The 27,951-nt window shown below is 37.9% G+C and overlaps 1 protein-coding gene across 1 annotated transcript; it reads left to right on the forward strand.

Annotated features, from left to right (window-relative positions):
• Zswim2 (zinc finger SWIM-type containing 2) lies at positions 1–27,197 on the forward strand. Its single transcript, XM_051184367.1, has 9 exons — positions 1–207; positions 1,273–1,349; positions 3,267–3,307; positions 10,369–10,579; positions 11,948–12,199; positions 14,814–14,898; positions 16,393–16,502; positions 25,246–25,399; positions 26,397–27,197. The coding sequence occupies exons 1-9, from the start codon at positions 43–45 to the stop codon at positions 27,195–27,197; spliced, it is 1,896 nt and encodes a 631-aa protein (XP_051040324.1). The 5' UTR covers positions 1–42.
• Positions 27,198–27,951: the final 754 nt, after the last annotated feature.

Consider the following 27,951-nt stretch of genomic DNA (forward strand, 5'->3'; position numbering starts at 1 on the left):
CGCCTCAGAAAACCTAGCTCAGGGGCACCTCAGCTGCCAGGGATGCTTCGGAGAGGCTGTAAAGCCTCGGAAAGGCGAAGACACTTGAATGATAGTCTCAGCTGGCAGCAAGACCAGGCCCTGAGTAGCAGCATCTATCTCCTGCGACAGATTGGCCCCATCGGTTTTCTACTGAGGGAGGAGGAGCCAGAGAAGGGGGATTTCCGAGTAACGACCTTACCACCCATATTCCTTGGGGACTTGGGAGATGGGGAGGAGGAGAGAGGCAAAGAGGAGGAGAGTTAAGAAACCTACTTCCACAACCATCCACACATATGGGCCTCACCAGAGGACTCATCCCAACAAGCGCTCCCCAGACTTTAAAACTATGCAAGTTACAAAAGGAAAATAGTATTTACCGGGAATGATTCTTCCTTGATAATCTGGAGCTCGAATTGCCTCCAACTCCTGTAGGAATCTTAGTTTCAAAAACAAATATGGGAGAGGGTTACATGAATATTTGGTTTGTAGTATGTGTATTCCTGGACGCCTTAGTGGTCACCAGCCCTGTAAATCAAATGAAAATCCTACTACCTTTGAAAAGTTGGCCCATTAAAATCAGGTTCTCTCTAATAGTCTCTGACTATGATTATTTTCTTTTTACTCGCTTCTAAAACTGTAACAGCTCATCAAAGGGTAGTTTAAATGCTGATACTTTGGAAATGTGTAAATGAATAAGAGCTCCCTTTCATTTTCCGAAAGGGAACACGTATATACTTCATGTTTACATGTGCTCTTGTCTGTCAAAGCTGAGCCCCTGTGAACACTTCGCACTTGCTTTAGAAATCCTACCCGTTGCCTCATAGCTGAACACTGGATATGGTTTGTCAATCTGTACTTTGTTCAACGAGAGTTTTTTTTTTTTTTTAACATGGTTTATTGAGTTTAACGGTTTTAGACTGCATAGTTTTGAATAAATCTAATCCTCTCCGATGAAAGTAAAGTTCAGATTTTAATTAAAGCTTTTCATTTCAGATTTAATATTACCTTGGTACAGATGGTCTTAAAAAAAAGTGTTAATTCACAGTGCCAATTGTTGACCAAGGTGAAGAATATAAGTAGAAACCCAGCCTAGAAAGTCAAGGAAGAATATTTCTCAGAAGTTCCTAGTCAATCACAAATTCAGTTTGGAATTACTAAACCAAATTAGTCCAGCTATTTATCAACTTAGGTGTATCCTAACTCTAAATAATTAACCGGGATTCTTTCATTTTTCTATCTTTTCTTTTAAAGGTTTTGCTAGGGAACCCTCATGAATGCAACTGCCCCACATTTCTGAAGAGGGGGGAATTGTGTAAGCATATATGCTGGTGAGTGACTGTTAGCAATGGCCTTCCACAAAGAAACACATCTTACCATTTTTCATAATTTGAATTCAGCAAGAATAAAGAAGTTTGGTATTGGTGACGGGAGGGGGGATTGTTAAAAGTTAAAGTGGCCATACTTTACTGTTGCTGAGGTTTTTTCCAGCTTGGTCCAGCCTTGCCCACAGCTGCTTCAGCACAAAATAAACACTATGTCAATTATAAAGCTGTTTGCTGGTGACTAGGGCTTCTTATTGGCTAGCTCTGTCATAATTATTAACCCATTTCTATTAATCTAAGTATTTCCACATGGTCTTATCTTACTGGAGAAGAGTCCAAACCTCTTAACTCCTTTGGGGGCTCACATGGCAACTCTGTCAGCCTACACTTCCCAGAATTCTCCTCTTCTGATAGCCCACCTATCCTTCCTGCCTGGCCACTAGCCAGTGTTTTATTCATTAACCAATAAGAGAAAGATACATACAGAAGGACTTTACCAATGTGTTTCTTAATATTCCAAGTATTCCATTTCAGTCTGAAAAGTGAGTAAACCAATAGAGAAACATTTAATAATTAAAGTAGGAAATATTGATACATATTATGTGCACAAATATGAGCTCTAATAATCAAATCTACGATTACTCTTGAGTTATTACTTTCTTCAACAACTTCCTGTCTCCTAAATACACCATCATGAAAATCATGTTGCTTTCTATACTCAGGTTTCAGGCATTTTTCACTCTCAGGATGAATAATTTGAGATAAAATGAAGACTCTAATTGAAGGTTACCTCTCAAATTTGAAACTTCCTCACATGAAAGACAATCTCACCCTTTAGTAGTCTCTACTTAAGTTTGATTTGCCTTCCTTATATGCACATTAACAAATCAGTAAATATACCCTTTTAAAATTGCTTTTCAAATTTTATATGTATTTTAGTGTGTGTGTGGGGGGGGGGGTATCTGTATATATGTATATGCACCATGTGTGTGTCTGGTACCCACAGAGGCGAGAAGAGGATGTTGTATCCCCTGGAACTGAAGTTACAGATGGTTGTGAACCATCATGTGGGTGTGGAGAGTTGAACCCTGGTCTTCTGCAAGAACAAGTGCTCTTAACCACTGAGGCATCTTTGCAGTCCCAGTAAATATATTCTTATAATTTATAACCAGTCATGATAGCACATGCCTGTGTATCTTGTTTTCTAATGCCTTTACTTACCAAGTTTGGGACTGTTCCATTTTTGGTCACCTTTTATTGAACTTCTGCTAACATAAGTTATTGGCTGCTATTGTCCTTTCAAACATACAGTGTGTCACTATACTACTTATGATAGGTTTCCCTAATAATATTTTATGACGAGGCATCATATGGTCATTCTTTTCTGGTTTTAATATACCATAACTCATTTCATATAACATTTTAACCATAGACTAAATGCAAATATTAGCCAAGTATATAGTGTATATTATATTAATGTAAGTAATGCTGAAGCACATTTGCTATATATTTTTTTAAAATATGTGTTTCCTCCCTCTTCAACAGTCATAATTTTAGTTAGTGGGAGTTGGAAGTTTTCTACTGTGCACTAAAATGGTAGATGTGGAAGAGAAATTACTTGGCACTCACTTGCTAGGAAGTTAAAGAACTATTGTAAATATCTGGATTTCTTCACTATCATTAGAAGGACTTTGTCTTGAGAAATAAATGCATTCTATCTCTCATCAAACTGTTTAGCACAGACATAATTTGCTTGTCAATTTCAACCAACGTATTTTAAAAAACAACTATGCTTAACATAAAAATTAGTTTATTCATAATATTTTTGCGTTGCAATAATTCTCCTTATAGTCTACATGTTTAAATAATATGTGTTGAAATATCAAAATAAATGTTTTAATTTTTCCTACTTGTGAATATTAGGGTGTTGTTGAAAAAATTCAAGCTTCCAAGGAATCATGAATGTAAGTTTCTGGCGTTTTATTTCTAACCCTTTACTCATTTGAATTTTTTTAAAAGGGGGCTTATTACATTAGCATATTCTAAACTTCTTGAATGCTTATTTTCCTAAAGAATCTGGTAGCTATCTATCCCCAAATTTCTTACACTTCAACAAGTTGAAACAGTTTCTTCTTAAATAAAAAAGCAAGCTTACATATCACATTCAAACTCAGATCCTTAATAAAAATGGGAATAGGACCACAGAGATGGTTCAGCAGGTAGAATTACTTGCATTCCAGAATTCAGTCCCTGAACCAACATGGTGGAAGGAAAGAAAGGACTCCTGTTATGTCCTCTGGACTCCACATGTAAACTTTGGTACATGCTCACCTGAAGGTGCATTCACACTTTAATAATGAAAGTTCATAAAAACTGATGTGAAATAACAGATGTTTCCCTGAAAGTTCAAACAAAATTTAAATTAGAAAAGCAGAGATTAAACAATGGCATTATTTGGAAGAAAATAATTTACCTTATGCTAAGCAAAGATCCATAGTGGTTTCATACACAAACATTGCATGGAATAAATAGAAATTTTCAGATACCAGAATTTCCGTGACACGTACTGCATTTAAAACCACTTTGGCTAAACCAGGCATAGTGGTGCACAGCTTTAATCCCAGCACACAGGAAGGCACCTGGTGGTTAAGCATTCAAATATATGAGCCTTTGGGGGCCATCCTTTGACCACCACACATACTGACTTTCCCTTTGATTTCCTCTCTAAAGCATGCAGTTCTTTATTTGTTCTTTCATACTCTTCTTCCATGTCTAGACATTCTACAGATCCTGTTCATTTTACACGCTACCTATTTCTAAGCCTTCCTACCTGTGGTACTGCTACCGCTGTTCAAGCATCTTAAGCCCTGTTCCTATCCTCCTCGGCGTCCCTTAGTTCACAGCCTGCACTTTGTGCCTCCTTGGTCATCTCTTCAAATCCTTTGTTGCGTGATGGCAAGGTTTTATGATCTCACACATATTTTCTTTTCTACTTCAACATTAAGTTAAATGTTGGTCCTCAGAAAGTCTCGTTCTTAATGTTGTTTTTCCACGTCATTTCACAAGCTCCCATATTTCAGTTCAAGAACAGATGAGCCATATGTGCCATTTTTAATTGAAGTTTTATAAGAATTAATAAGTAACTGAGAAATAATTTTAACAACAGATTGCAAGATAACCTCATACAGCAAAATGTCTTTATGAAATTTGAATAGAAATTAGAAACACTTATTCTTTCACTTTTGTTTTGTCTTTAAAATCTAGTGTGTGTTTTAACTTCTCAGGATCTGTACTCTAACACCAAATTTCCATTGCAAACATTTGATTTGCCCATAGATTAATGTATGAAAATGTCATTCTTTGTATGCTAATTTAAAAATAAATAACAAAAAGAAAAATAGACTTAATACTCAAGTCATCACAAACATACTCATAAAATTTTTGTTAACTACAGATCATCAGCTATAAATGTAATTCACTTTTTTTCAGCCATATTGGCTAAATCCAGGTATATAACATTTCCTATGACAAGTGGCTAATATTCAACAGCATAGCTTTAAGTATATTGTTAGACACATATTATGAATTGAATCACATGAATTGATAATATTTCAATGTTTTCACTTCAAAAACAGCATTTATATATGGATCATTCTATAATTCATGTGGGCTTTTTTACTTCTTTTTTATTTATATTTTTATTATATGTCTTTTTTTTACTATCTACAGTAGAAGTACTTTCTTTCTTTATTTATTTTTTATAACCAAGTCCATTTAAATGAAAACAAACATTTATAGACAATATTTGGGAATTTGGGTGTCAATCTTTCCAGACTACTTCCTGCTGGTAAGGGGCACTGTCATGAGGGATCCTAAGAAGATGCAGATCCTGGCTGTAGTCTGCAAGGCTGCTTTGTCCAGCTGTTTTGACTATAGGATCACCTGGTACTCTGTTTCAGGCAGTCTGGCTTGATCAAACCTCTTTAGTCTGGAAGGAATCCACAGCTTTTCATTTTCTGTGGAAACAAAAATAGAAATCTTTTTCCCCAGTCCTTGAACTTGTCCTTGAACTTAAATTTTGGAGTCAAAGCATTTTTTTTATTTAATTTATTATTTTACATGTTGATCCCAGTTCCCTCTCCCTCCTTACCTCCCTCCCTTCCTTTTACCCTCTCTGTCCTCTCACATGCACCCTAACCACCCTCCCCTCCCATCACCCCCACCCCCATTCATATGTAGGGGAATGCCATCCAGCTGGGGTCATGTAGATCTGATGGGTTATGTGAAGTAGGGACTAGGGCTTCTCTCCTGTCTCTAGGTTAAGACAGTTATCCTTCCATGGGGGATGTGTTCGCTAGGTCCTTTTGTGCACCAGGGATACATCCTGGCTCCACTGTCTGAGGTCCCTTCTGGGGACCTCAGTCCTTTTGGCTGAGAGACCCATATTCAGGGGGGCCTTAGTCAGTCCCATGCTGGCTTCCCAGCTATCAGTCTGGTGGCCCGTTAGCTCCTCCTTGTTCAGGTAAGCTGTCTCTATGTGTTTCTGCCGCCTGGCCTTGTCCTCTCCATCTGCATCTGGGTTCTAGTTTGACTCAGTGTTTATGTATGGGTGTTTGCTCCTGTTTCCAACAGGCATTAGATGAGGGCTCCATGGATAAGTTAGTTGTTGATCTCACTCTCCGGGAAGGGCATTTATGGTAGCCTTTCCACGGAAGCTCAAATTGTTAGTTGGCGGCAGTCTTCAGTTTTGTAGGTCTCTAGACCTTTCTTTGTGTTCAATTTTATCTTCAAACCAATATTGGCTCCCTCTTTTATGTTCTCTCTCTCTCTCTCTCTCTCTCTCTCTCTCTCTCTCTCTCTCTCTCTCTCTCTCTCTCTCTGCCTCCTGTCTTCTATTCCTAACTGGGCTCAATCTTCCTAGTAGCACATGTTTTCCTTTCCTCCCCCTAGCTTTCTCCTACTTCTCTCTCCATTCGCTGCCCCCACGCACACACTTCCCCTGTGCTCTGGGGGACTTCTCCTTTCCTGGTTCTGTGAGGGACTTTATATGAATCTCTTAGAATACACCTTGTATCCTAGTTCCTCTGGTGGTGTGAATTATAGGCTGGTGATACTTGCTCTAGGTCTAAAATCCATATATGAGTGAGTACATACTATGTTCCTCTTTTTGTGACTGGGTTACCTCATTCAGGATGGTTTCTTCAAGTGCCACCCACTTGCCTGCGAATTTCAAGATACCATTATTTTTTCCTGCAGAGTAGTATTCCATTGTGTAGATGTGCCACATCTTCATTATCCATTTTTCAATTGAGGGGCATCTAGGTTGCTTCCAGGTTCTTGCTATTACAAATAGTGCTGCTATGAATATAGTTGAACAGATGTCTTTGTTGCATGCATGTGGATCATTTGGGTATATGCCTAAGAGGGGGATTGCCAGGTCCTCTGGTAAACTAATTCCCAATTTCCTGAGGAACTGCCATACTGATCTCCAAAATGGCTGTATGAATTTGCACTCCCAGCAGCAGTGGAGGAGTGTTCCCCTTTCTCCACATCCTCTCCAGCATGAGTCCTCATTGCTATTTCTAATTTTAGCCATTCTGACAGGAGTAAGATGGTATCTCAAAGTTGTTTTGATTTGCATTTCCCTGATACTAAGGATGTGGAGCACTTTCTTAAAAGTCTTTCAGCATTTTTGATTTCCTCTATTGAGAATTCTTTCTTCAGTTCTGTACCCAATTTTTTAATAGGGTTATTTGGTGTTTTGTTGACTAGTTTCTTGAGTTCTTTGTATATCTTGGAGATCAGCCCTTTGTTGGATATAGGATTGGTGAAAATCTTTTCCCAGTTTGTGGGCTGTGGTTTTATCTTGTCGACTGTGTCCTTTGCCTTACAGAAGCTTCTAAGTTTGAAGAGGTCCCATTTATTAATTGTTGCTCTCAGTGTCTGTGCCCCTGGAGTTATGTTCAGGAAGCGGTCTCCTATACCAATTTGTTCAAGGGTACCTCCTACTTTCTCTTCTAAGAGGTTCAATGTGGCTGGATTGATGTTGAGGTCTTTGATCCATTTGGACTTGTTTTTTTTACTTCTTAAAGGCATAAGCTATTGTTTCTCTATCAATACAGAAAGCATAAAATTATTTAGATTGACTATATATTAATTTTGAAATTTTGTTCTTCCTGATGAAATAAATATTTTGAAGATCAAACCGGTTTCTCCCAAAAGTATATTCCTAATCAAACTTAAATATATCTAGTGGTTTCTTTTGAATGAATGTATAAAGTCATCTGCTTTTTTATTAAATTATTTATAGATAAATCAAAACTACATTAAAAAAGAAAGTTCCAAATTACCACCATAAGAATAAATTGAATCTTATTTTCTATGTTGCTTTTATGATTTTATAAAAGTACACATAAACATAAATATATACAGAAACCTGTTGGAATTCGGTATTCTGCCTTTCTCACACAATTTCCTATTTTCAATTCTATATATTTGTTATAAATTTACCAAATGACTAATAGTCCACTAAGTATAGCATATCAAAATTAATCTTCCATTATTCAATACTTCATTAATTTCTACTTTTTATATTTTAGACAAAACTTTCTTGTTTCAACAGAGCATTAATTTTTCAATAGACATGTTAAAATTTCTGTTAGCTTCTCATGCAAATTACTCTTACAAATACTTTTTCTGATTTACAACTTCAGAAGTGTATCAATAGTTTTCTTTTTCTAGGTTTATGTTTAATAGAATGTAAAGATAATAAATATATATTTAAGTCTCTAGTACAAATAAGGATATGTGGAAACCTTTTGACATGTTAATATTAATATAACTTTAGTACAAAGCAGACTAAGTCATGCAAAATGGGAAGCACGGCAGATGTAAGTCCATAGTCATTTATTCACATCTACTAAATTAAGCAGGGGAATTATTTCCACTTCCCCACATGGCAAGCATTCCTATATAGAAATCCAAAATGGCTCCAAATAACTTCTTAAATGTAGAAAGCTTATACATCCATTTGTTATTATTTATTTAATAGATTTCACTTAATGTCTCTGCCTTATTCTTGGTTTAATTCACTTGAAAGAAAGATAAAAGGTTTTTTTCTCAATAATTTACCAAGGCAACTATGTGCTGATGCAGAGATGATTAATTCAAGTCAAACACCATCCTCCAACCTGTACCAACACAGACACATGTGTGGATGCCATAATAACAAAAACAACAACAACAACAAAAACAAAGACTATTACCATTGTAAAGAAAAGAGTTTTGAAAGGATTGAAACAATGCAATGAAAAGAAAAAAAAGAAATAGGTTTAACAGTACCAAGAAGCTATATTGTCAAAACAATTAAGCCATGGAGGAAACATAAGGAACATGTTTGCAAAGAAGTGTCTCTTAAATGTTTTGAAAGAATTTCAATTTCATTTCAATAAACAGTCAAAGGGTAATTTATACATAAAGAAGTCCAAATGACAAATGAGGAGATGGCTGATAGCCTTACAAATAAGGGAGGAGCAGACACTAAATGAAACTTAATAAATATGCAAAGATTTGTTTGCTTATGTTCACAAGACTGTAGGAACATTCAATAAGTAGTGTTATTTGTGTGATGGATTGAGCTTGAGGTTGTTGAATAAGGCTAGCTACCTTTTTGGTATCTTGCAGAATATTCTTGTAGGTCCCATACATTACCTATTCCATATGATTTCTATGATCTCAAGTGCTTCTTGTATTCTTGTATTTTCTAATTAATGCTATGCCATACAAAATAGTTCCTGGGCAGGGCAGCTTCTTCTACAAAATTCCTTTTTTTTTTTTTTAAGAGAGCAGATGTTGCTATTTCTCTATGACAAATAACCCTCCTCCTCCAAGTACTGGGTAATTAAAGTTTGATTTCCTCCCACAGTCCACCTGCACCTGCCACATAACCTCAGATAAGAAACAAAGGCTCTTTTATTGAAACAAACATACATGGTTTTTTTTTCCCCTTGCTGTTGCATTTTGGTGTTTAACTGGAAGGGAGTCTTTCCAGGAAAACAGAGCTTTCACACTCCTGCATATAATATTTAACTTACATGTATTTAAAATATACAAAATAAGCAGAACTTGGGGGACTACTAACAATTGGAATTTGTGCTATATTAGGAAGAGAGGACGAGCAGGGGAGGAGCCACAGATGGGGAGAAAGAATCTCAGGTTCTAAGATTAAAGTTACATGCAACACAGTTGACTGTAAGAACAGCAGGATAGAGAAAATTCATAACTCAAGAATGTACAGCCCTAGGTACAGGCAATACAGCACCTAATAGGCTGTCCTATAGAACACTGTCCGAGTCTCACATGACCTAAATGGCCAGAGCTCTCTTCTCTGTGGATACAAAACTGAAACAGGAAAATAGGCACAACTAATCTACCTCTGAATTATCCACCCATTTCACAAACACAGCCATATGTACCTATTCACATGCCCCTATTCTTACTTACTGTTTATTTTAATTCATTTAAATGTGTATGTGTCTGTGCCTCTGTGCATATGCCAAAGACAGGGGTGTTCACGTAGGCCAGAAGAGGGTATTGGAATCCCTGGAGCCATAATTGCAAGGGTGCTAGGAAACTCCGCAAGTGCAATATGTGCTCTTAAGCCATGAACCATTTTTTCCAGCCCTTATTTTTAATACTGTTGTATGTTAATGAGGTATTTGCTTACAGACACATGAAAAGACCAAAATGTCACCATGTCAAGCCCAGGGTTAGCATTACCACATCTCAAGCCTGTGATGGATGCCTCCTGCATTATTCTTAGTAACGAGATGAGGGGTGCATTATTTTTATAAATTACTCTTTCCTGACCTTTTCCTTCCAAATAGAACACAAAAAGTGGTCAGTGACTCTAATAATCCAACTAGTACTACCCTTCTTACTTGAAATAAAATTATAACTCGTCCTGTTATGTCTTTGTTTTTCCTTTCTTGCCACCAAATTCTTAAGCTTTGATAATTTTCACTAGCTGCTTTCCAGTTGGGTCTTGTGGAAGGAGAGATAAATGACTTGTTGCGGGGGATACATCAGGTGCAAAGTCCCGAGCTTGGAGAAAGTGGAGAAAATGCACATGTAGAAGAAGATGGCTGCCTTAAACGGAAGGACATCAGTCCAGAGGACATCTGCCCTATTTGTCAAGAGGTGCTGCTGGAGAAAAAACTCCCTGTCACCTTCTGCAGGTGATGAATTTATCTTTGGATTCTAAAATCTTAAGGAAAATCTAGTCTAATATTAATTTTTAAAAATATTTTTATTTATTTACTATGTATACAGTGTTCTGCTTGCATGTATGCCTGCAGGCCAAAAAAGGGCACCAGATCTCATTACAGATGGTTGTGAGCCACCATGTGGTTGCTGGGAATTGAACTCAGGACCTCTGGAAGAGCAGTCAGTGCTCTTAATTCCTGAGCCATCTCTCCAGCCCTAAAGGCAAATATTCTTATGAAGTTACATTATGCGATTACTTGAGAGACAAAATGAAAGCTTCCTCTGTGTCTAACCCTTTGTGTTCATTTGCTTCCTAATATGTGTCTTATGAGATGTCCTGTTCTAACTATTTCTAGGCTATGTCTTAAGGGTAAAAATTAAAAGTGTCACTCCACAGTTATTCATCCCTCTGCTCTAAGTAATGAAAAATAGGAAGACTCTCCTGTTTGTTTTCTTAAGCCCTTAAAGGTTTGTTTTACATTGATTGACTGCTTAACTGATTTGGGGAGGTGGGGGAGCATTCATGCCTTGGCATGTGTGTAGGTCAGAGGACACCTTGTGCAGGTTTAGTTTCTCCTTCTACCTTGCATGTTTCATGGATCAGTGTGAACTGAGATCCCTGGATGCTAAGCACCTTTACTCACTTGGCCATCTCACCCACCAACCCTTATTTTACTTTGAAGTTATAAATACTATTTTCCATCTTTAAGAAATTCTGTCTTCTAACTTAAATGATTCAAATTTTTACTTAGTAAAAGTCCTCACTAAGAGAATCCTATTCATATTATTTTCCATGGCACTCAGCCATTTGCTGCTGGAATTCTCTTCATTTTCTAGCTTGTGTACTTGCCAGATAGTTGACTCCTACTTTGCACGTTCCCATGTACTTGCTTCCATAGAATACTGAAAAACTGCTATTTCCCCAATATAATTTCTCCCAGAAGAGATTGTTCAAGTGCTTAAGAAGCTACATTTCTCATAAAAGCAAAAGAGAAAAAGTGGGTAGGACTCACTCCACCCTCTGTTTAAGGACTTGCCATTTTAATTTTCCTTTGTGCTGAAGCTGCTCTCATTCTGGCCTTGTGAATGAAACATAATTTTGTAATTTAATTTTTTTTACTATTTCCTTTAAACTTGGAAAATTTTATATTTGGAATTCTGATAAAGATGGTAAATTATATTTTTGTCTATTTGTTATCCAGCTATATCTCGAAATCAGTTCAAAATGCATTTTTTTAATAAGGAATAAAGATGGCCCCAGATAGATTTTTTAATTTAAATAAGTATTTCTAGCAAAATACATACAATGAATTATAAACTTGAATTTTTATTTCCGATAGATTTGGCTGCGGCAATAACGTTCATATAAAATGCATGAAGATCTTGTCTAGTTATCAAGCTACAGTGTCAAACAGCTCCATGGTAAAATGCCCACTGTGCAGGGAAGACTTTGCACCGTTGAGAGTTATCTTGGAGGAATTCCGAAACTCTAACAAACTTATGACTACATCTGAGAAAGAACGACTAGACAAGCACCTTGGAATTCCCTGTAATAACTGCAAACAACTGCCAATCGAGGGGAGGTGCTACAAGTAAGTTGTAACTGCTCAGCAGGGCATCTGCTATTAAGCTGCCCCCTCTCTTGCCTTCATATTTACCTTATTTGATGACAGCTTCTTTGGGATTTGATTGTGTTTTCCTCAATTTTGCATTCTCATGAGTCCAGATGTGACTCAGCATCTGGAAGCTCCGACATTAGGCTTACTTTGTGAGTTTATGTGTTCAGAGTCCTGTTAGAAATCTCACATCCTATAATACTGTAGACTATGGATGAGGGGATCATTGTCAAAGTCTCCTACTAGTATTGAGATTGGCTTAATATTTCATCCATTTCCACTTACCCCAGAAAGAAGACTGTGTTCCATCTACTTTGAGCATTGGTTTTGTTATCATTCATATTTATCTCAGTAATAAGGAAGGCAAAAGTAGAGAACACAGTTTGACTATTTTATGTGCAACCCCTACACCTACCTATAATTGTCAATAACTACACAAGTGCTATGTCTTAAAAGCTACATTTTCATAAACAAAATTTTAAGTTATACATTTTAAAAAATGTTTTGTTTCAACGTTCATTACAATTTTCCTGAAATATATCAATGTACTTTTCTGTTTCCCAAAGTTAGACTATGATGAGCCAAGTTAAATGTTTTGTTACTTTCTGGTAAAACAAGAATGCTTTTTTAAAATAAAAAATAATCCCAAAAGTACTTTATACCTGCATTGTTCAATTTTAAGACTATTTTCTGTGCTACACAAAAGAAAATTAATCATTAACAGAAATCAGTATGAGAAAATGGCTGGCCTGAGAGGGCAAGGAGCCATCTAACTTAAGCAAGACAGAACTTGTACAGACATTTAGGATGAGGTAGTCTAGCTGAGGAATGTTGATTCTAGAATGGTGGTCTTTGGTAGCTGTTGTGTGGACAGTTTAATCATTTTTGTTAACAGTGGATTAGAACAGGTAAGGACTGAATACCATATATGAGAGAGAAGGCTAGTAAGAGGAGCCATGGTAAGAAAGCAGAAAATTCCTGGCCCTTGTATTGGAGTATTCCTACAGGATTAATGTGTGGCTTGGCTGATTCTATGAAAAATGGCCAACCACTGTTGTTGGCTTAGATTTGTTGAGGATGGTCAACTCCTCTGCAGAGTCTTGTCTGTTGTCTGTCCTGGTGGATTGTCCTTCCAGAAATGGCTAAGTTAACTCTGTACCATGCTTCTGTGCTCCAGGCTCAGTCTTGTCTGAAGATAATCTCTCATGGTTTGTCTATGGATTTGGCTAACAACTACCTGTTCCTTATTCTTAAATTACAAATCAAAGCTGTATCTGTGACATTTGTGACTCCATCTTCCACTCTTTCCTTCAAGTATCAAACATTTCAGTAAGCCCCAAAAGCTGATTCTGCAGTTTCCTCTTCATTAGTGTGTCATGAAGCAACTGATTCATCTTTTAGATTAGTTCATAAAGCATCAGGTGTATGTTAAAGTGCAGAGTTACTTAGGTTTTTATCCCAGCCCACTCTGGTGTACTGGTGTACATCTGGTGTACATCACAAGCAGCACTGATAGCTTGTGATGTTAATTACTAAGGATATAGATATATATGAATGGTAATAATAAAAAAATACTTGCATCTTATGAGATGTCTGAGGACATATTTTTCTTATTTCTTGGGGAAATGGCCTTCTAAACATTAGAAATATTGAATTTAAAAATAAATTTGTTTGATTAATGTTCACAATATTTGGTGAATTTTGTAACAATTAAACTAAAATTTCACATGGTAAAACTTTTCCTAATAACATAAGCTTTAAAATGGGCATCTGAGAAAAGTTACATTTTAAGATTGTATTTTTACTTGTTAAGATTTCATAAATTTATCTTTTTGTGGGGAGGAAAAAAGAATATGAATCTGTGGGCAAAAACCTGACAAGTGAAATCCTTCATGTGACAAATCATATGTCTGTGGGCTTAGGTCCTATGGAACACTAGAGAAAAATCACAGGGGCCTAAATTTGCCTGGAAAAGCATCATGGAAAAGACATGGAGGAAGCAAAGTAAAACAGTCTCCAAGTATATCCACAAGCTTATCACAGAACCTGAATGTCTTGTTCCAATCAAGAGGAAGTAAGGTTGCAATAGAGTTAAGGTTTCTTATCAATTGATCAATTGACTCCAACCTAGACAAGAGCAGAACAATTGCAAGGGCTCATGAAGTAAAAGTAGGAGGTGAAAGAGACAAGGAAATGTGGTGATGGAAGAAAGGCAGATAGTGATGTTAATTACAATAAAGATTGAGTAAAGACCACAAGCTAGGAAGTGTAAGCTGCCTTTAGAATGTGGTACAGCCAAGGAAACAGATGTTCCTCTGAAGCCTTAAAAAGTGAAAAGCCAGGCCAACACCTTATTTTTATCCTTTTGAGACTCATCAAGCTTCCATTCTGCAGAACTGTCTGATAATAAATGTATGTTATTTAAGCTATCAAATTTATAGGAAATTCTACAGAAGCAACAGGAAACTAATTGTCAATGTGGCCAGAATGGACTTTGCCATGTGTGGATCATTCATTTGTGGGGAAGATGAGTCAACACCATGGCAGTGATGGACTTCTCTCTCCTGTGTTTTAACATGTTGTGTTTCAGGTGCACTGAGTGTGTAGAGTATCACTTATGCCAGGAATGCTTTGACAGCTGTTGCCATCTTGCCCACACCTTTGCATTTCGTGAGGTAAGGTGCCCACCTTAAACTGAATGTGGCATCCGTCATGTTGTAAAGATCAGTCAGTCTAAGAGCATGAAAAGTAGACAACACTCTGGAATGAACTAAATGACTTTTATTTTTAAAATAACTTCTATAATTCTCCCACAAGTATGTACAAAGCAACCAGTTTTCATACTGGTGCTTTATAGAACCCATCACAATAACAAGCACTGTGTATCACCAACAAAAGCTTGAGAAAAAGCACTATAGCCTTCAGCATGAAAATGAGTTATAGAGCCTCTAGCTGGCAGACAAACTTATCATAACATTTCTAACAATCATTATAGTTTCCTATTAAAAATTTCTCATGCCCACAATAATGATACCTAGAACTTTAAGGTATCCATTGAACTGTTCATTTTAAAAGTATCTCCTGAAACCAAGTGTGATGTTACAAACCTGTCATCTCAGCACTTGGGAGGCTAATGCAAGACAGTCCCACATTTGAAGCTAGTCTGAGTTACTTAGTGAAACCAGTATTAATTGCATATATTTATATTATACATATATTGTGATGCCTGAATAACCTTTTTCTTACCATATCAATCAAGCACCTATCATTATAATTAATATTTTTTTACATTAAGAAGAAATAGGCAAGTCAGCTAGATAGCTCAGTGGGTAAAGGTGTTTGCTGTCAAGCCAAGTGATCCAAATTCAATTCCTGGGATCTACAGAAAGGATCTATTTTCTAATTTAATGTCTGCCTTCAATGCAAGTACCATCATTTGTACACACACACTCACAGAGAGGAATCGAAGGAAGAAGGGAGGGGAAGGGAAAAGAAGAGGGAGAGAGGAAGAGGGGTGGGGGAGACAGAATCAGAGAGAATATTAAATAAAATAAGAAAACTAGGAGGAAGAAAAGTAGTAATGTTGGGCATGGTGGTACATGCCTATAATCCCAGCTACCCAGATGATTGGGAATTGCAAAGCCAGTCTGAACAACTTAGGGAATCCTACCTCAGAGTCTAAAAAAGAGAGGGTAGAGAGATTTTTCATCTGGATACTTGCTGCTCTTCTAAAGAACCCATGTGGTGACTCAGAATGCTCCAGTATCTACAGTCCCAAGGGATACAGTGTCCTCCTCTGCCCACTGTAGGTACCAGGCATGCACATGATACACAGATACATATGTAAGGGAAACACTCATACACATAAAATAAGTAACTTTTTATTTTAAGTTAAAAATAAATTAATAAACTCAAAGTGGTGGGTGTAGCTCAGTTTTCTCTCGGTTAAACCCTTAGTGTTAAAAAGAAGAAGGCAGAGACATTCTAGCAGCCTCACGGTAAGACATGAGAGACACTAGTAATTTATAATTTTAATGTGATAGAGTAGATATTCTTATAATATGAGCATTTTATAATATTATATTATCAATATGCAACCTGATGATTTAATCAGAAATAATTTTCATGACTTACAGAATAACATATACCCATTTTTCCACCTATTTCAGAAAAGAAACCAAAGATGGAGATCAGTAGAAAAAAGATCAGATGTTGTAAAATATTTAGATATTAAAAATGAGGAAGAAGCAAATACTCCATATCTTCAAGAAAAGCAAGGGTAAGGGGCTCAGCAAAATTTATACTTCTTGTGTTACAGGATCTTTGAATGATCTTTTATTTGCATGGGTTATATGGGTTTCATATTTACTGAGCAATGTATATGTATCCCAAGTAACACTTCGTATCCCTCAGAAGAGCCAAAGTCTTGAGTCAGCCTGCTCTACTCCAGTCCTGGTAAAGCACAGTCAAACAGTTTGGGGATACAAACCACTTCTTTCTGCACATTTTCTCATCTCTGAAACAGGAGTGGTTTTATGCCATTATGGACATATATCTGTAGAATAATGGAAAGTGTTAACTTTTCTGATGACTATATAAATGCGATACCAAATATCTCCTAAGCTTGGGTTTTTTAAATAGCATTTTGTCTGTCTTAGCACTTGTTAATGGCACTAGATACCTTTATGCTAATCGGTACTTTTAAAGTTACTCTATACTGGGGTAAGCAAAAGGAATTTTCTTTTTAAAATTCTTAGTGTTGTCTTGGTTAGAAGGCCTGGGCAGGCTACAGGACCTCTGACAGTGGAACCAGGATGTATCCCTAGTACACGAATGAACTTCAGGAGCCCATTCCCTATGGGAAGATACCCCCCTTAGACAAAGGGGAGGGCTTGACAGACTTTGATGATCCCTCATGGAAGACCTCACCCTCCCTGGAGAGTCGTCAAGGGAACGGAAGAGGGTCGGTGGTGGTCATAGGAGGATGAGAGAGAGAGGGAACTGGGATCAATATGTAAAATAAGAAAAGTAAATAAATAAAAAAGAAGAACAAACATTAAAAATAATAAAAAAAGAAATTTTCTTACAGATTGTCATCTACCAATTGACATCTTGAGTATTTGCGTTTACTGCTGACAAGTAAACTAGTTCATGTTTTCTAAATGTATGTCTAACTACTTGCTCAAAGAGAAATAATTTCAGTTTCTGACCCTCAGAATTTTGTCCTTTTAATGACTTTAAAGTATAAACAAAAGTCTTTCCTATTTCTACTTGGTGATGTTAGATTAAAATGCGATCCTTATGAAGTTGGCTCTACCAGACTCTGGATCTGTATAGCAGACTCACCTCTAACTCAAGAAACCGTCAGTTCCACTGTATTATGTATATAGAATTTTTTATATATACAATTTTTTAATTTAACTTTATATAACAAAGTCCAATTAAATGAAAACAAACATTTATACACAATATTTGGGAATTTGGGCGTCGTTCTTTCCAAACTAATTCCTGCTGGTAAGGGGCGCTGTCTTGGGGGATTCGAAAAAGATTCAGATATCCTAGCTGTAGTCTGTAGGGCTGTTTTGTCCAGCTGTTTGGAATGTAGGATCAGCTTGTACTCTGTTTCAGGCGGTCTGGCATGATCAAACCACATTAGTCTGGAAGGAATCCACATCTTTTCATTTTCTGTGGAAACAAAAATAGAAATCTTTTTCCCCAGTAACTTGTTCTTCAACTTAAATTTTGGAGTAAAAGTGTTTTATTTTTTTTAATTTATTATTTTACATGTCGATCCCAGTTCCCTCTCCCTCCCTCCCTCCCTCCCCTCCAGCACTCCCTCCCTCTCTCCTTCCCTCCCTTTTACCCTCTCTGCCCTCTCACAGGCACTCTAAACACCCTCCCCTCCCAACCCCCCACCACAATACCATATGTAGGGGAATGCCATCCAGTTGGGGTCATGTAGATCTGACAGGTCCTGTGAAGTAGGGACTAGGGTTTCTCTCCCTATCTCTAGAATAAGGCAGTTATCCCTCCATGGGGGATATGTTTGCAAAGTCCTTTTGTGCACCAGGGATACATCCTGGCTCCACTGTCTGAGGTCTCTTAGACTGCTCAGACCTTCTGGCTGAGACCCATATTCAGGGGGGTCCGAGTCAGTCCCCTGTTGGCTTCCCAGCTATCAGTCTAGTGGCCCTTAGCTCCTCCTTGTTCAGGTAAGCTGTCTCTATGTACTTCTACCGCATGGTCTTGTCCTCTCCATCTGCTTCTGGGTTCTAGTTCGACTCAGTGTTTATGTATGGGTGTTTGCTCCTATTTTCAACAGGCATTAGTTGAGGGCTCCATGGAGAAGTTAGTTGTTGATCTCACTCTCCAGGAAGGGCATTTATGATAGCCTTTCCACAGAAGCTGAGATTGTTAGTTGGGAGCAGTCTTGTAGTTCCCTGGACCTTTCTTTGTGTTCAACTTTATCTTCAAACCAATATTGGCTCCCTCTTTCATGTTCTCTCTCTGTGTCTCTGTCTCTCTCTCTCTCTTTCCTATCTTCCATTCCTAACCAGGCTCAATCCTCCTGGTAGCACATGCCTTCCTCTCCTCCCCCTCATTTTCTCCTACTTCTCTCTCCATTCACTGTCCTCCCCCACTATACCTGAGCTCTGGGGGACTTGTCTCTTCCCAGTTCTGTGAGGGACTTTATATGAATCTCTTAGAATACAAATTGTATTCTAGTTCCTCTGGTGATGTGAATTATAGGCTGGTGATCATTTGATCTAGGTCTAACATCAATATATGAGTGAGTACATACTGTGTTTCTCTTTTTGTGACTGGGTTACCTCATTCAGGATGGTTTCTTCAAGTGCCATCCACTTCCCTGCGAATTTCAAGATACCATTATTTTTTTCTGCAGAGTAGTATTCCATTGTGTAGATGTGCCACATCTTCATTAACCATTCTTCAATTGAAGGGCATCTAGGTTGCTTCCAGGTTCTTGCTATTACAAATAGTGCTGCTATGAACATAGTTGAACAGATGTCTTTGTTGCATTGATGTGAATCCTTTGGGTATATGCCTAAGAGGGGGATTGCCAGGTCCTCTGGTAAACTAATTCCCATTTTCCTGAGGAACCGCCATACTGATCTCCAAAATGGCTGTATGAGTTTGCACTCCCAGCAGCAGTGGAGGAGTGTTCCCCTTTCTCCACATCCTCTCCAACATAAGTCATCACTGGTGTTTCTAATTTTAGCTATTCTGGCAGGGGTAAGATGGTATCTCAAAGTTGTTTTGATTTGCATTTCCCTGATAGCTAAGGATGTGGAGCATTTTCTTAAGTGTCTTTCAGCCTTTTTGATTTCCTCCATTGAGAATTCTTTCTTCAGTTCTGTATCCCATTTTTTAATAGGGTTATTTGGTGTTTTGTTGACTAGTTTCTTGAGTTCTTTGTATATTTTGGAGATCAGCCCTTTGTTGGATATAGGATTAGTGAAAATCTTTTCCCAGTCAGTGGGCTGCCGTTTGGTCTTGTCAACTGTGTCCTTTGCCTTACAGAAGCTTCTAAGTTTGAAGAGGTCCCATTTATTAATTGTTTCTTTCAGTGTCTGTGCCCCTGGAGTTTTATTCAAGAAGCGGTCTCCTATACCAATTTGTTCAAGGGTACCTCCGACTTTCTCTTCTAAGAGGTTCAATGTGGCTGGATTGATGTTGAGGTCTTTGATCCATTTGGACTTGAGTTTGTGCATGGCGACAGACAAGGGTCTATCTGCAGTCTTCTACACACCCTCATCCAATTGTGCCAGCACCATTTGTTGAAGATGCTGTCTTTGCCCCATTGTATAATTTTAGCTGTTTTGTCGAAAATCAGGTGTTCATAGGTGCGTGGATTAATATCAGGATTTTCAATTCGATTCCATTGGTCTACCTGTCTATTTTTATGCCAATACCAGGCTGTTTTCAGAACTATAGCTCTGTAGTAGAGCTTAAAGTCAGGAATGGTGATGCCTCCTGAAGTTCTTTTATTGTATAGGGTTGTTTTGGCTATCCTGGGTCTTTTGTTTTTCCATATAAAATTGATTATTATCCTTTCAAGGTCGGTGAAGAATTGTGGTGGGATTTTAATGGGGATTGCATTGAATCTGTAGATTGCTTTTGGTAAGATTGCCATTTTTAATATGTTTATCCTACCTAACCAAGAGCATGGGAGATCTTTCCATTTTCTGGTATCTTCTTTAATTTCTTTCTTTAGAGTCACAAAGTTCTTATTATATAGATCTTTTACTTGTTTGGTAAGCGTTACATCAAGATACTTTATGTTGCTTGTGGCTATTGTAAAGGGTGATGTTTCTCTGATTTCTTTCTCTGCCTCTTTGTCGTCTGAAAAAAATAGGGCTACTGATTTTTTTGAGTTTATCTTGTATCCTGCTAGTTTGCTGAAGGTGTTTATCAGCTGTAGGAGTTCCCTGGTAGAGTTTATTGGGTCGCTTATGTAAACTATCATATCATCTGCAAATAGAGACAGTTTGACTTCTTCCTTTCCAATTTGGATGCCCTTGATCTCCTTTTGTTGTCTTATAGCATTAGCTAGAACTTCTAGTACGATATTGAAGAGATATGGAGAGAGAGGACAGCCTTGTCTTGTTCCTGATTTTAGAGGAATTGGCTTAAGTTTCTCTCCATTCAGTTTGATGTTGGCAGTTGGTTTGCTGTATATTGCTCTTATTATGTTTTGGTATGTTCCTGTTATCCCTGACCTCTCTAATACCTTTATCATGAAAGGGTGTTGAATTTTGTCGAAGGCTTTTTCCACATCTAGGGAGATAATCATATGGTTTTTCTTTTTCAGTTTGTTTATATGGTGGATCATGTTGATAGATTTTCGTATGTTAAACCATCCCTGCAATCCAGGTATGAAGCCTACTTGATCATGGTAGATGATTTCTCTGATGTATTCTTGAATTCGGTTTGCCAGTATTTTATTGAGTATTTTTGCATCGATGTTTATCAGGGATATTGGTCTGTAGTTTTCTTTCTTAGTTGTGTCTTTGTGAGGTTTGTGTACCAAAGTTATTGTGGCCTCATAAAAAGAGTTTGGCAATAAACCTTCTGTTTCTATCTTGTGGAACAGTTTGAGGAGTAGTGGTATTAGTTCTTCCTTGAATGTCTGGTAGAATTCTGCACTGAATCCATCTGGCCCTGGACTTTTTTTGGTTGGAAGGCTTTCGATGACTGCTTCTATTTCATTGCGGGTTATAGGTCTATTTAAGTTGTTTGTCTGTTTTTGATTTAATTTTGGTAAGTGATAGTTATCCAGAAACTTGTCCATTTCCTTTGAATTTTCAATTTTTGTGGAATGCAGATTTTCAAAGTATGACCTGAAAATTGTCTGGATTTCCTCTGTGTCTGTTGTTATGTTCCCCATTTCGTTTCTGATTTTGTTAACTTGCATGATCTGTCTCTGCTTTTTCGTTAATTTGGATAAAGGTTTGTCTATCTTGTTGATTTTCTCAAAAAAACCAACTCTTTGTTGCATTGATTTTTTTGTATTGTTTTCCTGGTTTCTATTTTGTTGATTTCAGCCCTCAAGTTGACTATTTCCTGGCATCTGCTCCTGCTGGGTGAATTCGCTTCTCTCTGTTCTAAGGTTTTCAGTTGGGCTGTTAATTCTTTTATGTGACTATCCTCTGTTTTCTTCATATGGGCATTTAGTGCAATGAACTTCCTTCGTAGCACTGTTTTCAAGGTGTCCCATAAGTTCGGGTATGTTGTATCCTCATTCTCGTTGAATATTAGAAAGTCTTTAATTTCTTTCTTTATTTCTTCTTTGACCCAGGAGTGGTGCAATTGCACATTGTTAAGTTTCCATGAGTTTGCAGGTTTTCTGCTATTTGTGTTGTTGTTGAATTCCAATTTTAAAGCATGGTGGTCCAATAAGATACAGGGAACTATTCCTATTCTCTTGTATCTGTTGAGGTTTGTTATGTCTCCTAGTATGTGGTCGATTTTAGAGAAGGTTCCATGTGGAGCAGAGAAGAAGGTATATTCTTTTGTCTTTGGATGGAATGTTCTATAGATGTCTGTTAGCCCCAGTTGAGACATAACTTCTGTTAATTCTTTTGTTTCTTTGTTGAGTTTCTGATTTGTGGTCCTGTCTAGTGTTGAGAGTGGTGTATTGAAGTCTCCCACTATAAGTGTGTGAGGTTTTATATGAGCTTTGAGTTTTAGTTGTGTTTCTTTTACAAATGTGGGTGACTTTGTATTAGGGGCATAGATGTTCAGAATTGAGACTTTGTGTTGATGGATTTCTCCTGAGATGAATATGAAATGACCATCTTCATCTCTTTTGACTAGTTTTGGTTTGAAGTCTAGCTTGTTAGATATTAGGATAGCTACGCCTGCTTGCTTCTTATTTCCATTTGATTGGAAAATCTTTTCCCAACCCTTTACCCTGAGGTAATGTCTATCTTTGGAGCTAAGATGTGTTTCTTGTATGCAGCAGAAGGATGGATTCTGTCTTCATATCCATTCTGTTAGCCTGTGTCCTTTTTATAGGTGAGTTAAGACCATTAATGTTGAGGATGAGTAAGGTCCATTGATTGTTGATGCTTGTTTGATTTAGGTTTGTTGTTGGCAGTGGTATTGTGAATATATTTGTTCTGCTTCACCCTAGGTTTCTGGTGTAGTTGGATTATCTGTTGCCTACATTTTTGTGGGCGTAGTTACCTTCCTTGGGTTGGAATTTTCCTTCCAATACTTTCTGTAGGGCTGGATTTGTAGATACATATTGGGAAAATCTGGTTTTGTCATTGAATATCTTGTTCTCTCCATCTATATTGATTGAGAGTTTTGCTGGATATAGTAGCCTAGGCTGGCATCCGTGTTCTCTTAATACTTTTAGAACTTCTATCCAGGACCTTCTGGCCTTGAGGGTTTCCATGGAGAAATCAGGTGTAATTTTGATAGGTCTGCCTTTATATGTTACCTGACCTTTTTCCTTCGCTGCTTTTAATATTCTTTCTTTATTCTGTATGCTAGCTGTTTTGATTATTATATGTTGAGGGGTCTTCTTTCTTTGGTCCAGCCTATTTGGGGTTCGGTATGCTTCTTGTACTTTCATGGGCATGTCCTTCTTCAGATTGGGAAAGTTTTCCTCGATGATTTTGTTGAATATGTTTTCAGCACCTTTGAGCTGGGCTTCCTCACCTTCCTCTATGCCTATTATTCTTAGGTTTGGCCTTTTCATGGTGTCCCACATTTCCTGGATGTTTTGTGTTAAGGATTTGTTGGATTTATGATTTTCTTTGGTCGATGAATCTATTTCTTCTAGTTTATCTTCTGCGCCTGAGATTCTCTCTTCCATCTCTTGAATTCTATTGGTTATGCTTGTGTCCGTGGTTTCCGATTTTTTGCCCAGCTTTTCAATTTCCAGCCTTCCTTCCGTTTGTGTTGCCTTTATTTTCTCAATTTCAGTTTTCAAGTCTTGAACCGTTTCCTTCACCTGGTTAATTGTTTTTTCTTGGCTTTCTGTACTTTCCTTAAGGAATTTGTTCATTTCTTCCACTTTTTTGTTTGTTTTTTCCTCCATTTCTTTAAGGGATTTTCTCACATCTTCTTTGAGGGCCTCTATCATTTTTATGATGGTGATTTTTAAGTCGTACCCTTCTGCTTCCTCTGCTTTGTCGTTGTGTTCCATTCTAGTTGGTGTAGATTCCCTAGATTCTGGTGGTGTCATGTTTGTCTTTCTGTTGTTAGGTGTTCTCTTGTATTGCTTTCTTCCCATAGTTTCTTCCAGTAGGTCTTGGTGGTGTCTCTTCCCTCTCTCTATGGTCCTTCCCCGATGGGCTTATGTGGATCTGAGATTCAATATATGTAGCTCTGTGTGGTCCAAGCTCTCTAGGACGTTTCTCTGCAGACAGGGATCCAGGGATGGGGTCAAGGATGAGCATCCAGAAGAAGATGCCAGCAGGTACTCACAGTGGACCTCTGGGCAATAGCTCTGGCCAATAACCGGCAGAAGAGGAAGAGGGCTGAGCTTGAACTTGAGAAGGTTTTGCAGGGTAGTGGGATCTCACTGGAAACTGGCACTCTCCTGCTGAGACCTCGTTCTTTGGCAGGGGCCGGGATTTGGGGGTCAAGGATCTTGCCTGCAGGAACTCCAAGTGGACCCGCAGAGATAGGCGGATCTCTGGGAGGGGCCCGGGACTCCAGCAGAGGACTGCAGGCTGGGTCAGAGACCAAGCCGGTGAAAATTACAGGTGGTCCCTCGTGGATAGTCAGGTCTCCTTTGTTAGGAGTTGCTCCGAGAGGTCTCCGAAGTAGGGTGGACTGTTGGCTCCACCCTCTGTCCCAGTGCTCAACCAGAGCGGCAGGACCATAGGTGGGGTAGGGCACAGGGTGGGGGGGTAGGCTGGAGGTGGGGATGGGTGGGGGTGTATCAGAGCTCCAAGGGTGTTCTTGATGGGGACCGGAGACAGGAGCAGCAGCTATATAGAATTTTTTTAATTTATTTTTATATAACAAAGTCCATTTAAAGGAAAACAAACATTTATAAACAATATTTGGGAATTTGGACGTTGTTCTTTCCAAACTACTTCCTGCTGGTAAGGGGCGCTGTCATGGGGGATTCGAAGAAGATGCAGAAATTCTGGCTGTAGTCTGTAAGGCTGCTTTGTCCAGCTGTTTTGAATGTAGGATCATCTCGTACTCTGTTTCAGGTGGTCCGGCTTGATCAAAGCACATTAGTCTGGAAGGAATCCACATCTTTTCATTTTCTGTGGAAACAAAATTAGAAATCCTTTTCCCCAGTAACTTGTCCTTGAACTTAAATTTTGGAGTCAAAGCATTTTTTTAATTTAATTTATTATTTTACATGTTGATCCCAGTTCCCCCTCCCTCCCTCCCTCCTTCCCTCCCTCCTTCCCTCCTTTCCTCCCTCCCTCCCTCCTTCCCTCATAGAAATTTGTTCTCTCCCTGAGTTACTTTCTCACCTGTAATCCTACGTGGGCACTCAGGTCTCTCCGTTTATCCTTGTTCAGTCAGCTTTGCACACCGAAGCATGCTATAAAGGCATTGCCTCTCCTGCTGATAACGAAGAACAGCAAGCTGCTTGCTCCAGGGTTCCAGTGTCGACTTTGTTTGAAGTCATTTTGTCTTGGTCAATATACAAGACTGCTACCATGTACTCACAAGGTAAAAGCCATGTCCTTTTCCTCTTACTTTTGTTAAAGGGACACTTCTCATGCAAGAAGTGGTAGTTGATGTTTCCCCTGTCATTTCTTGGTTGTGCCTTGCGCAGATGCTCACTGGCACAGTACAAGTGGGAAAGACGCTTGCCCCTCATGACAAATTTATATTGAGGAGGACTTGCTTCTTCATACTCTGTCTAGTTAGGATAAATGATACTCTAACTGCTTTCTTTTATATACTTTTCGTTACACATGACATGGAAAAAAAAAAAGCCCACAGAATCCTAGAATTAGGCCACGTGTTTTTGCAGTTCTCTAGGTGGGATAGAAATGTCCTATTGAAAATTATTCATTAGGACTCTCTAGGAACAAAGTCCAATGTCACTTGTCAACCATAGTTAATAATCATATTTTCCTGAAATAACATTGCTTTAATAAACATGTCAAGCTTTAAGTCACAATTGAACTGTCTGATAGTGTTTTATATAACAAAAAATGTATGTGTAATTTTGCATCTCACAATTGTTAGATTCGCTTTCAATTCTAGTTGGTTATTATGTTTCAATTTTTTTTCCTTTCATTAGAAGTAATTAGCATGAAACCTTGAGTTTCTAATCAAGTTATGAAAGTGATATATTTAAAGGGCTTAGCATCTCACTGTGGAGAATGGAAACCAGTCAGTATAGGCACTGTATTTGTAAGGGAACTTCATAAGTTGGAATTCTCTTCCTGGGCTGCAGCACTGGTTGCTCTCTTCCAGAGGTCTGAGTTCACTCCCCAAACAACTACATAGTGGCTCACAACCATCTGTAATGAGATCTGGAGCCCTCTTCTGGCGTGCAGGCATACATGCAGACAGAATACTGTATACATAATAAATAAATCTTTTTTAAAAATTCCTTCCCTTATGCTCAATAGTTTCAACAAACAACTAGGGTGGCAATTTTTAGGTAAGTTGTGTTACTGTAAGTCTGATTAACTTACTACCTTTTTGTTTCAAGTTTCACAGGAAATGTATTGACAGTTGGTTATTCCACAAGTGCAATGCATGCCCCATTGACAGACAAGTCATATACAATCCTCTGATCTGGAAAGACACCACCTTGAATGGACAAACACGTCAGTTGACTTCAAACAAAGACATCGCCCATTTGTCAAAGCAGCAAGAGCCAGAACTTTTTATTCCTGGTACTGGGTTAATTTTAAAACAAAATAGAACTGGAATTTTACCTAGCATTCCTCAGTGTAATTCTAAAACATTCACCACATTTCAAAATCCATCAGACAACTATCAGAATATAACAGTAGATGACCTATGCTCAGTCAAATTAGATAATTCAGATTCAAGAAAATTAGTATATGGATATAAAGGTAGTCACCATTTCCCCACATATCTGCAGGATCCAGCCACTGGATCATTTGGACAAATACCATCTCAAACTTTGCTCCCCTCCCTTCTTCCTAAGAGTATTATTTGTCTTTCCGGAAGGGAAAGCCCACGAGTTTATGAAAAATATCACACTGGTCAGAGTCAAAAGACAACCAGAGGCTGTGAACATGTGGCAAAGAAATCTCTCGGTGCTAAAAAAAGACAAGACAAGAGATCAAGTAACTTACCTACAGCAGGTTTCAATCTTCCTATCAACTGGGATACAACAAAACTTAGTTTGTCTAAAAGACATCACAATTCCACAGGGAAAGCTAGACAAAAATGTAGTCGTCTACCCAAACGACCTGTGCACCCCCCTTCACAAACACAAAGTACAGCTCTGTCTTTAATAATGGAAGGAATTCAATTATGAAAAAAGCCTTTTTATCACATCAGAAATTTTTGGATATTTAAAATGCAAAAAAATTTTACATAAGCATTGATGTACTCTCTTGACAGATGTATATAAAATAATCTATTCTCATTTTTGCCTGCCTGTCTCTGAACATGTTACTGAGCTTACGGAGGTGACCTTGCTACATGGGCGACTAAGCAATATGTGTCTTAATGAGAATACTCAAGATGTTATGAATTGTGATCAAGTAATAGAGCATGCATATTTCATTTTTGCTTACTAATTTTTTTCACTAAGGAAATAGATATTCCCCTGCTTTGAGTCACCACTCTAAACATTGGGTAACATTACATGCAGGATTACTTCTGGGGAGCTACATAGATTTCTCATTTTTCTTGCACAATCACTGCAAACCTATACACAGATCCTAATAGTGATTTTGTATTATGTTTCCTTAAAGAAGTTTTATTGCATATGAAATGACACATAATGCAATAAACTATGACATATTAATGGTGGCTTTGCCATTTTACTTTTAAGAAATGTTTATTTTAGGATTTCCTTTTAAACATGAGCTATTTTAAAATAACCATTGCTTCTGAAAAAGAAAACTTTTAGATGATTATTTTATTTTTATATTGCATGACTTGTTGGCTTTCCAAGTATCTGACAGAAACTTGAGAATTGAGAAGAAGGGTACACATATGGACAGCAGAGGCCAACTCAGCAGACATCAACTTTAGCTTTTTGGTTAGGGTCTCTCACTAGAACT

This window comes from Phodopus roborovskii, unplaced genomic scaffold, assembly GCF_943737965.1.
Source record: "Phodopus roborovskii unplaced genomic scaffold, PHOROB, whole genome shotgun sequence".
In the NCBI taxonomy this organism is placed as follows: Eukaryota; Metazoa; Chordata; class Mammalia; order Rodentia; family Cricetidae; genus Phodopus; species Phodopus roborovskii.